This window comes from Ctenopharyngodon idella, chromosome 2 (assembly GCF_019924925.1).
Source record: "Ctenopharyngodon idella isolate HZGC_01 chromosome 2, HZGC01, whole genome shotgun sequence".
Taxonomy (NCBI): Eukaryota; Metazoa; Chordata; class Actinopteri; order Cypriniformes; family Xenocyprididae; genus Ctenopharyngodon; species Ctenopharyngodon idella.
In genome coordinates, this window is record NC_067221.1 from 37,051,055 (window position 1) to 37,062,664 (window position 11,610).

At 38.5% G+C, this 11,610-nt stretch overlaps 1 protein-coding gene across 1 annotated transcript; it reads right to left on the reverse strand.

The window, feature by feature from the left end:
* Window positions 1-2,963: 2,963 nt before the first annotated feature.
* LOC127500669 (tripartite motif-containing protein 16-like protein) lies at window positions 2,964-10,998 on the reverse strand. Its single transcript, XM_051872012.1, has 6 exons — window positions 8,419-10,998; window positions 8,155-8,250; window positions 7,806-8,039; window positions 5,604-5,763; window positions 5,128-5,187; window positions 2,964-3,980 (listed from the first exon to the last, which is right to left on the reverse strand). The coding sequence occupies exons 1-6, from the start codon at window positions 9,118-9,120 to the stop codon at window positions 3,463-3,465; spliced, it is 1,770 nt and encodes a 589-aa protein (XP_051727972.1). The 5' UTR covers window positions 9,121-10,998; the 3' UTR covers window positions 2,964-3,462.
* Between the last annotated feature and the right edge of the window lie 612 nt (window positions 10,999-11,610).

Genomic DNA, 11,610 nt, shown 5'->3' on the forward strand with positions numbered 1-11,610 from the left:
GAGATATTCTACTGTAATGTCAATGTGTCATGCAAGGAAAAAAGATTAATTTAATCTATAGTCTCACATAGCCTTATCTATATAGTCTATAGTCTCAGTTATACTTAAACTCTCATAACAGTGTAATTTTAATTACTTCATCATCTGTCACCATGATGCCGGTGAATTTCAGACTTGGTACAAACATATCCACATTGCTACGATCAAATGCTTTCTTAACTGCTGTTTTCGGGATGTTCGTTAACAGTACATCGCTGCAAAGGCATTTCAAACATCTTTTTACCACTAAGCAAAAACAAATCTTCGCCGTGAGTATTGGGGCCACTGGTGTGGCTAATAACAAGGGTTTACATATAGCCCCTGTAAATACTTGATTAGCAAATAAAATACTCCATATTATCTCACTGCTAGATATGACAGAGCTATGATATGACAATATTATTTGTAGAGATCTATTTTATAAGATGATAAAGTTTCACTGACGAGCCCTGATCTAACCAAAACCCAGGATAGAGCGGTTGAGTGAATGTGGTCTGGACTCTGTGGATGAGGGTCATTGTGTCAGAGACGCTGTAGAAGGACAGAATTCCTGCTCTGTGATCCACATACACTCCTATTGTAGACGAGCTGGAGATTACAGGGAGTTCAGTCTCTTTATAATTGTGCCAGAATGAGCATTTGGCACGTTTATACACGGTGTTTGGATCCAGAGAGAACTGACGGGAATCTAACAGCGATAAAACCCCCCACAATCATTTAATTTAAATCTATTGATCAGTTTGTGCGCATGTTGTATAAGTCTCTGAGTTTGAGGGAAGAAGGAGCTTTATGCCCTTAACCTATATAACATTAACATAGTAGCATTTAGTATATGAAAATGAAACTATATATACATTTAGTAAATGAAAATGAAATATATGAAAATATATTTTTCTCCTTCATTTGTTGCTAAACATGAAGCATTTCCTTGCCTCTTTATAAAGGTATATAGTTTAGTTCAGGGGTGGGGAACGCTGATCCTGGAGGGCCATTGTCCTGCAGAGTTTAGCCCCAACCCTGAAAAAAACATGCCTGTAACTTTAGTAATCCTAAAGACTGATTGGCTTCAGGTGTTTAATTAGAGTTGGAGCGAAACTCTGCAGGACAATGGCCCTCCAGGATCAACATTCCCCACCCCTGGTTTAGTTACTCAAAAATATGTGTAAAATGAAAGTTTTTGATAATTGCTTATACTATTTTTGAATTTATACAATAGCTCCTTTTCATTAAACTTTCTCAGAACACACACAACATGCAAAAGCAAATAGAAATGCAAGGGGGATTTATTTCTTTCTCAAAACATTGTATTGTCATTTGTGTATTTTACTGAATAATGAAAATGAAGTGTTTTCACATGTGAGCACTGGCTTGGTATTTAGTACACAGGTGTGGCATTTTAATTTCTAATTTAGAGAACTGTTTTTTTGCAAAATGTTTGTTTTACAGTTGCAAACTCAAGCATTCTGCGTTAGTTCAGGCAGGCCTCGTAGTCAAGCTCCGCTATCAGCTGATTCGCAAATTCCAACCCCACCCATATCAGCTGATCTGATTTACAGTGGGTACGGAAAGTATTCAGACCCCCTTAAATTTTTCACTCTTTGTTATATTGCAGCCATTTGCTAAAATCATTTAAGTTCTTTTTTTTTTTCCACCAGTCGGGGCTTTATGGCAGAAACAAGCAAATGGCTGCAATATAACAAAGAGTGAAAAATTTAAGGGGGTCTGAATACTTTCCATACCCACTGTATATGGACTCAATTGGCAACTCTCAAATAAGGCGCATTACTTAAACGCAGCTTCCGTCTCTCTGCTTTCTTGGCTGCTTCCACTACATGCTGCTTGCAACCCACCTCCTCCCCCAGCCAGTAACCACCATAGACATTGAGGGGGACAAGTCTCCCCCAATAATTAGAAATGGCCAAATCGTCCCCCCCAATATTTGAAATTTTTGTACTGCTCTGCTGCACTTCATTACAGCACTCTGCATGTTGTTAGGATGACAAAAAGGTTTAAAAGTGACATTTTTAGTCTGGTCTGCCTCAGCTGTCTAAGAACGCTTGTCAATATATTCATTATATTTTACTTAACCTGTTAGTGATGTCTTGATTATTTAATGTATGTTTAAATACATCTGTCATGAAAATGACAGCCACTGTGTATAAATGATTATATTTCAACAACGAATTGGAGTAAAACATAATTTTATAATTAGATTTAGAAGTTATAATGCAAAAACTGCCTTATGTGCAGTTTACATGTTTTGCATACAATTTGTTATTTGAGTGTTGCTTATTATATCTAAAAATAAATAGCAATTGAATTTAGGCTAATAGTTTGGGCTCTGTTGTTAACCTTTAATATTATAATAATGTTCAAGTAAGGGCTCCCTACATAGTTCACAGCATTAGCAGAGATATTTTTTTTTATCCTTCAGAAACTTTTAGTTATTTCATACAAAGTTCTGGCATGAAACTCTAATGGGCAGGCTAATAGGTCCTTTAACTCAACCTGCTCATAATCACATCATTATCTATAGGACACAGATAATTGGTTCCTGCTGTATCAGTAGCCAATGAGCTTGCGTGCTCAATCTTTAAATAAATGAGTTAGCATTTGCTTAGCAGTGCAGCGTGCTTCAGAAACCCTCCCCCTTCCCCAGCTCCACCTGTATAGATCTGCTACGGGTTATTCATGTACGTTATATTGTACAGCAGCAGCATGTCTTACTTGCTCACAGCAGCGTGTCGTGTATGTATTGGCAGTAGGAAGTCCCGTACTTGCTCTGCAGCAGCAGCAATAAAGCAGCAGCAGTGTAGCAGATCTATTCCGCCAAGACCAAACACATCTACATTGTCATACCCATTACCATGCCAAACACTCCGAGAGTTGTCATGACAGAAATTTATTTAAAGACAGAGACACAATTTGTTCAGTAAACCACTGTTTAATAAAAAAAAGGAAAAAAAGAAGCAATTTTGTGTTTAGTTGTCTCCCCCCTGCTGTACCGAACCCATGCCAAACAGTGACTTATGCATAAATCATATTGTTTACATATTACTATATTTCATTCAGATTTCATATTCAGCTTGAGCGCTTTCATTGTCACTATACTGGCTGGGTCAATAACAATGTACAACAAAATCAAATGTACATCTATCAAACTATAATCAAATGTGCATATATATATATATATATATATATATATATGAAACAATTATATTGGCAGTGTACTGGAGGGTGGGCACCCACCAGCAAGCAGAAACATAAGTTGACACCACATGCTTACACCACTTGCTTATATATTATTTTAGTGACATACATTCAACTAGAATTTAAGCCCAAAACAAAGCTCTTACTGTAAGTGATTCAACATGTAGCTCAAGCATGAGATATGAAAATATTTGTAGGATTTCTATTAGCCTCTTATATGACACAGTTTTGCTGTTGATTATAAAGCCAAAACCCAAGATAGAGCGGCTGAGTGAATGTGGTCTGGACTCTGTGGATGAGGGTCATTGTGTCAGAGACACTGTAGAAGGACAGAATTCCTGCTCTGTGATCCACATACACTCCTATTCTAGAGGAGCTGGAGATTACAGGGAGTTGAACTGTTTTGCTGTTGTGCGAGAATGAGTAACTGGAAGCAGAGCAGGACAATCTCCAGGACTGATCATTAAATCCAAAGATACATTCTTTAGTCTTTCCCTTCCTTCTGATGCTCTTATATGACACTGATATTCCCATACCCTCACTCGACTCCACCTCCCAGTAACAGTGTCCACACACACTCTCTCTACACAACACCTGAGGCCAAACATCAAATCTGTCTGGATGATCAGGATAAGCCTCGACTGTGTCAGTGTAAGTAGCCACTGTGTTATCCTCAGACAGATGAACGTGTTTATTCACTGTGTTTGGATCCAGACTGAGCTGATGGGAATCTGATGGAGACAAAAAACACAATAATTTAACTCATCATTAACAACATAATTTAATGCATTAACATGCATTAAAATGTCTGTTTATTTTCAGAGGAGGTGGAGCTAAAGCATTAAACATAAACATATATTACAGTTTTTAAATTTGCATGCACACAGTTTATGAAACTATGGCTCCTTTTCTCGAAACTCTACACACAAAACCTCAAAACATGCAAACAAAATGCATTTGCATGGCAAACTACACACGGATATGACAAATGTAAAATACTGTCTTGTGTCTTTTGCTTCTTCAGTGTGCAGTTAAGCGCACAGGAGTTTGTCATAGCACTCACACCTACATGTATGTGCACAAATACACTGTATATACAGTATATATGCACAATTGATGAACTTTGTTACAGTTTTTTTAATACAACTGATTCAGTTGGCACAATTTCGCAAAACATTAATTCAGTTCTTAATACGACACATTTCTCAAAACTATAAACACATTTCACCTGTTTTCACACATTTTCCAATTTTCTCAGTGTTTTCTACAAAACTTTACACAAAAATGCCCTAAATTTGCACAGGTTTAACCATGCCTTTAGTTATTATTTTGGAATAAATGTAAAAATGCATAAAAACACTAACTTGATTAAATTCATACTTGGTTTTAATAAATACAACATTACATAGTGTAAAAATACCAAATAGAATTGTTTTTGTTCTCTCTTTTTTATGTAATGTTTATTTAACCATGAAAATTAAGTGTAACAGGGACATAAACCACTCGTTCGTTCATTCATTCATTCATTCATTTGTTCGTACCTTGCCATATAACCTTATGTGGTCTTCTCAACTTAATATTGTTCTGAACTTTCAATAAGCAAAATATTGAACATTGTTCCAAATATTAAGATGTATGACACCCCAAGAGAGACAGCACTGAATATGTGTCTCTTGTGTTTTGAATTTTGAAAAGACTAACAATAGTCAGCATTTTCTTTGTCTAGGCTAAAATAAGGCGGAATATATTTATTTGTTAGACATTTGGTTGGGGTTATGGAATAGAAAATTTGATTAGCTCAGCACAATTATGCTTACTGAGAATCTTGTGAAACATATGCAAGTGTGTGTGTGTCTGTGTGTTTTCATAGTGACTTACACTGTAGGAACTCCTCCATAGTCTTGGGTTCATTACTGGAAATGATGTTGATGTTTCTTACTAAGAAAATAAACACATACGTAATTAGAATAGTTATAAAAACCTTGTGGTGCCATCCTAAAGAGGCACAAATTCACTTTCGTGGGCCTGTTCCCTGCTAGTGGAATAACCTGCCTATCTCAACCTGAGCAGCTAAGTCTTTAGCCATTTTCAAGAAACGACAAAGGCTCATCTTTTTCGTCAACACTTGACCCATTAATAGTAACATTTAATATTCTATTTCTATCCTATATAGAGAGAGAGAGAGAGAAATTCTATTTATTTATTTTTTAAAAACTTGCTCTGTGTACTGTGCTAGAATACTGGGACTTTCACTTGCACTTGCACTTTCATATTTTTTTTTAACATGCTCAAGCTTCTTGTCCCTTGTTACATAATGTAACTCATTTCTGAAGTAACTGTTACTGTCACTTTACCTCGACCAGATATTTTTTTCATCTCTTCTTTACAGAACTTCTCCAGTTTTTCTTTCAGTTGAGAGACAGGTTTTCTCACATCTTTATAAGAGAGGACAGAACTGACAGTAACGCTGGATACATCTGTGGATTCCAGATGTTCAGAGAGAGACTGGAAGCTCTAGAGAGAATAAATATACAGAAATATTAAAGATACAAAACACAAAAACATCATTAGCAGCGTTCTCCCCTAGATATTTATTGCACTTACTTTTCCAAATTAATTTGTATTAATTTTCTAACACATACAACAACACCAGGGTTGTCAACCAGGGGTATATGAACGCTTGTGGTCACTTTTAAAGATTTTTTAACTAATAAACTAGTAATTTTTTAACTTTTAATTTCTAACTTTTCTGGTCTTCACTAATGATCTGTTAAGCATTATAGATAATGCAATACTGTTAAAGTTCTTCTTAATTAAAATGATTATATAAAAGTTATTTATATTGATTCTTTTTCATATTATTTCTAATTTAGTAAATAAATATACATTTAATTGCAGCATCTGTTATTTACTATCTTCAAATTGCACTGTATCTTCAAAACAGTGTAATATCATATCAGCCATCAGCCACCCTGCTCCATATCGTTTGACCACTAATTTGTGCTTTATTAAAGTTGGAGTATAGTTGGAGTATAGCTGTTTCTGCACTACTAATGTCACCTAGCAGAACTACAAAAATAAAGAATGTTGTCAAACAACCTTTGCAAACGCCCCTTTCGAGCATCACACACAGCTGGTATAAATGTGAAGGCATGTGTGAACAGGTAAAAGTAGGCTTCTTTCAATAAAAGGTGCAAGCAAAAGGTGAAAGCAAAGTAGAACTATAACAACTTTCAACACACAAATGTATCTAATATGATGAAACAGCACTACGTTATTCCACATACACTGGACCAGAAGAAGCGGAAGTGGTGACTGCGGTATAATAAAAGTTCCACTGCTCTCAAGATGTGTGTCGCGCTTGTCTTTCACTAGCAATCGCTCTAGCGTCCTTGTTTCTGCTCACACAGCACTCGGCCCTGCTCTGCTTCATACTACAGTAACGTTAATAATCTCATCCATGAACATGATTTCTGCCCGAGTCCCATTCCGATTATTTTCCACTGGCTGTAGACGTGAAGACAACACCTCCCATCATTCGGTGAAATCAAGGCGTCATCAAGTTACGCCTTTGTTTTGAATAGAGGCGAAAATTTACATAGTGTGCTTTTAAGTTAACTTACCTGTCAAGGTAAACTGATTGTTAGCCTACTATTAAGAATTTCATTCTTACTACTAAAAATTTAATTGTACCTCTCTATTCAGCTCTATCTCACTATGATAATCGCGCCTCATGTATATTCACAAAATAGGCGACTGCACTTCCGGGTTGTTCAGTCAAGCCGTTTTTAAAGATGAATAGCAGCTCTGAGGCTCTAATCTGTTAAGCATTAGGCTATAAGTAATACTGTTTGTTAGTGTTGATTAAAATCATTATAAATTGATTAAGCTTTATAAGGAACAAATATAGGTAGGATTCCAAATTTTCAGGTACAGAAAAAATAACGCATAGTATTCATTTTATAAATTAAACATAGATTAATCCTTATTAAAGTTAAAAAGTTATTCAGTCAAGGGCAGTGAGTGATTTTTCTTTGTATTCTGTTGTTTGATCAGGGCCGGTGCCAGTTACTGTGCCCTCCCTATCTCCCTCCCTCATGACATCCTGCATTCAGTCCAAATGCAATGATTGGATGAACATTTTAAGGCCCTGAGACTTTCAAAGAAGTTATTTAGACCACGATAATTACTGATTGCTATCAGGCTGTAAAGAGACTTTCAACCAGTATAGCAAAAAATGTTTATGAAAAACATTAACATTCTAATTTGAGTAGCCATCTGTGTGCATGTGATGTTGTGAAGCAGTGAATCTACAGAAACTCTTTATTGCCTTTGTGTTGGTATAATAATAAATAGTGTTAACTGGTATCGGACAAAACGTGAACTGGTTTTGATTTTGAATACCAGACAAAACAATTATCTTCTGACAAGATCTGGGAAAGCAAATTGATCTGACAGATATGGATTATTATTTTAGTGGCTTAGATAATAGTTTTCACAGTAAAATTAGGAGAGATGTTGCTAATGACAACAGTCCTGTTATTCAGATCTGTTACCTGTAGGAAATGGATGTGGTTGTCTGTGTGTGAAAACTGCTCTAGCTCAACTTCTCTCCTGCTCAGATCATCAATCTCCTGCTCCAGTCGCTTCAAGAGTCCTTCAGCTCGACTCACTGCAGCCTTTTCCTGATCTCTGATCATCTGTGTCACCTCAGATCGGCTTCTCTCAATAGAGCGGATCAGTTCAGTAAAGATCCTCTCACTGACCTCCACTGCCGCCTGTGCAGAACGCTGTTAGGAGACAAAGACATTCAGACTGTTCACGTGGGTCAGCATGTTAGACACTGCGGGTTTCAGTGGGATGGGAAAGCGGGCCAGCACTGTGCTCAGTGATTAAACATCTTACCTTGTGAGTCTCCACAGCCTCTCTGAGCTCCTGAAGCTCTTTCTGTCTCTCTTGGACTCTCTGCTGGAATTTTCCTTGTATCTCTCCAACCTTTTTCTAGAGGAGTTTAAAAATCAGTTTGTTTGAATGGTTTTTGGATATTGCAACGATCTTAATATTAATATCAACATTAATCTTATTGTGTGATAATGTCATCATTAACTGCATAATAACTGGCATAATGATTCTAAGAATCAGCTTATAAAGTGTGCTTTCAGTTCACACCTGTTTCTCTGTCCTCTCTGCTTCAGCTGGAACAGTATCGTGATTTTTGTGTTCATCCATCACACACATCAAACAAATACATCGCTGGTCAGTGCGACAAAAAACCTCCAGCAGTCTGTCATGTTGTGGGCAGATCATCTCCTGCAGTTGTCCAGTGGCATCAGTCACTTTATGTCGTTTCTTTAAAGGAGATTCTTCATGACACTTAAAGTGATTTTGACAGTAAGACTCCAGACACATCAGACAGGACTTCACAGCTTTGCGTTTCCTTCCAGTACAGAAGTCACACCCCACATCTCCAGGTCCAGCATAACTGAGAGCAGTACGAGCTGTTTGGACTTCTTTGGTCTTCTTCAGTTTCTCCACCACTTCAGCCAGCATAGTATTTTTACCTAAAGCAGGTCTTTGAGTGAAGGTCTGTCTGCACTGAGGGCAGCTGTAAACTCTTGTCTGATCATCTTGATTCCAGTAGTCTGTAATACAGCTCATACAGTAACTGTGTCCACAGGGGATGGTCACTGGATCCTTCAGTAGATCCAGACAGACTGAACAGCTGAACTGATCCCGAGCCACTGAAATTTTAGCTTCTGCCATTTCACTGTAGAGACAGAAGAAAGAAATACACAGCGCCTTATCTACACTAAGGTTTCGATTTCTCTGAAAGGAAGAGGTGAGACAGTTTCCTGTTTGCACGTAACACATGCAAAACAAATGTGGCAGCCCTTACAAAAGATTACTGCAGTTTTTTAGAATACTACAGTTTTTGTTACATATAGAAAAATGCAATTTTTTGGACATGAAAAATCTGCAAAATTGCAGTATAGCCTATAAAAATCGATGTTTTAAAAATAAAGTTTTACTGGAGTACAACTGCAGTATTACTGCAGTTCATCTAAAGTACTAGTAAAATATAACTAAAATACATCTACAGTACAGCTGAAGTATTACTAAAATAAAGCTGCAATACAACTGCAGTATTATTGCAATACAGATGAAGTAGTACTAAAATAATAATGCAATACAGCTGCGGTAGTACTGCAATACAGAATACAACTAAAGTACAATTACATTACTACCAAAGTGCAATACTAATAAAATGCTGTACAAATACAACCAGAATATCCAGAATATTAAGTTTTATTTTCACACATCTGCAATATAATAAATTAAGGTACAAAACAGTGAATATCTCAAACTGCAATGCAACAATAAATGTCTTTTCTTTAAACTATAAATAACAGGCTGAGAGACCAAATGTATTTAAAGTATTTATCCCTGTGCTCCAGCCATCTCCTGTGATGCTTCCCTGTGCTCCAACTATCTCCTGTGATGCTTCCCTGTGCTCCAACTATCTCCTGTGATGCTTCCCTGTGCTCCAACTATCTCCTGTGATGCTTCCCTGTGCTCCAACAATCTCCTGTGATGCTTCCCTATGCTCCAACTATCTCCTGTGATGCTTCCCTATGCTCCAGCTATCTCCTGTGATGCTTCCCTGTGCTCCAGCTATCTCCTGTGATGCTTCCCTATGCTCCAGCTATCTCCTGTGATGCTTCCCTATGCTCCAGCTATCTCCTGTGATGCTTCCCTGTGCTCCAACTATCTCCTGTGATGCTTCCCTATGCTCCAGCTATCTCCTGTGATGCTTCCCTGTGCTCCAGCTATCTCCTGTGATGCTTCCCTGTGCTCCAACTATCTCCTGTGATGCTTCCCTGTGCTCCAACAATGTCCTGTGATGCTTCCCTATGCTCCAACAATCTCCTGTGATGCTTCCCTGTGCTCCAGCTATCTCCTGTGATGCTTCCCTGTGCTCCAACAATCTCCTGTGATGCTTCCCTGTGCTCCAACAATCTCCTGTGATGCTTCCCTGTGCTCCAACAATCTCCTGTGATGCTTCCCTGTGCTCCAACAGTCTCCTGTGATGCTTCCCTGTGCTCCAACAATGTCCTGTGATGCTTCCCTATGCTCCAACTATCTCCTGTGATGCTTCTCTGTGCTCCAGCTATCTCCTGTGATGCTTCCCTATGCTCCAACAATCTCCTGTGATGCTTCCCTGTGCTCCAACTATCTCCTGTGATGCTTCCCTGTGCTCCAACAATGTCCTGTGATGCCTCCCTGTGCTCCAGCATTCTACTTTGATACTTTCCTGTGCTCCAGCGATCTACTTTGATACTTCCCTGTGCTCCAGCGATCTACTTTGATACTTCCATATGCTCCAGCGATCTACTTTGATACTTCCCTGTGCTCCAGCGATCTACTATGATACTTCCCTGTGCTCCAGCGATCTAATTTGATACTTCCTTGTGCTCCAGCATTCTACTTTGATACTTTCCTGTGCTCCAGCGATCTACTTTGATACTTCCATGTGCTCCAGCGATCTACTTTGATACTTCCATGTGCTCCAGCGATCTATTTTGATACTTCCCTGTGCTCCAGCGATCTACTTTGATACTTCCATGTGCTCCAGCGATCTACTTTGATACTTCCATGTGCTCCAGCGATCTACTTTGATACTTCATGTGCTCCAGCGATTTACTTTGATACTTCATGTGCTCCAGCGATCTACTTTGATACTTCATGTGCTCCAGCGATCTACTTTGATACTTTCCTGTGCTCCAGCGATCTACTTTGATACCTCCCTGTGCTCCAGCGATCTACTTTGATACTTCATGTGCTCCAGCGATCTACTTTGATACTTCATGTGCTCCAGCGATCTACTTTGATACTTTCCTGTGCTCCAGCGATCTACTTTGATACCTCCCTGTGCTCCAGCGATCTACTTTGATACTTCATGTGCTCCAGCGATCTACTTTGATACTTTCCTGTGCTCCAGCGATCTACTTTGATACCTCCCTGTGCTCCAGCGATCTACTTTGATACTTCATGTGCTCCAGCGATCTACTTTGATACTTCATGTGCTCCAGCGATCTACTTTGATACTTCCATGTGCTCCAGCGATCTATTTTGATACTTCCCTGTGCTCCAGCGATCTACTTTGATACTTCCCTGTGCTCCAGCGATCTACTTTGATACTTCCATGTGCTCCAGCGATCTACTTTGATACTTCCATGTGCTCCAGCGATCTACTTTGATACTTCATGTGCTCCAGCGATTTACTTTGATACTTCATGTGCTCCAGCGATCTACTTTGATACTTCCATGTGCTCCAGCGATCTACTTTGATACCTCCCTGTG

Bases quoted from the DNA above. Each gene is read 5' to 3' on its own strand.
- LOC127500669 (XM_051872012.1), bottom strand. From the start codon at position 9,120: ATGTGTTACGTGCAAACAGGAAACTGTCTCACCTCTTCCTTTCAGAGA. The intron at 5,764-7,805 runs GTAACAGATCTG...TATTCTCTCTAG, and splicing joins ACCACATCCATTTCCTACAG to AGCTTCCAGTCTCTCTCTGA. The intron at 5,188-5,603 runs GTAAAGTGACAG...TTATTTTCTTAG, and splicing joins GAAAAAAATATCTGGTCGAG to TAAGAAACATCAACATCATT.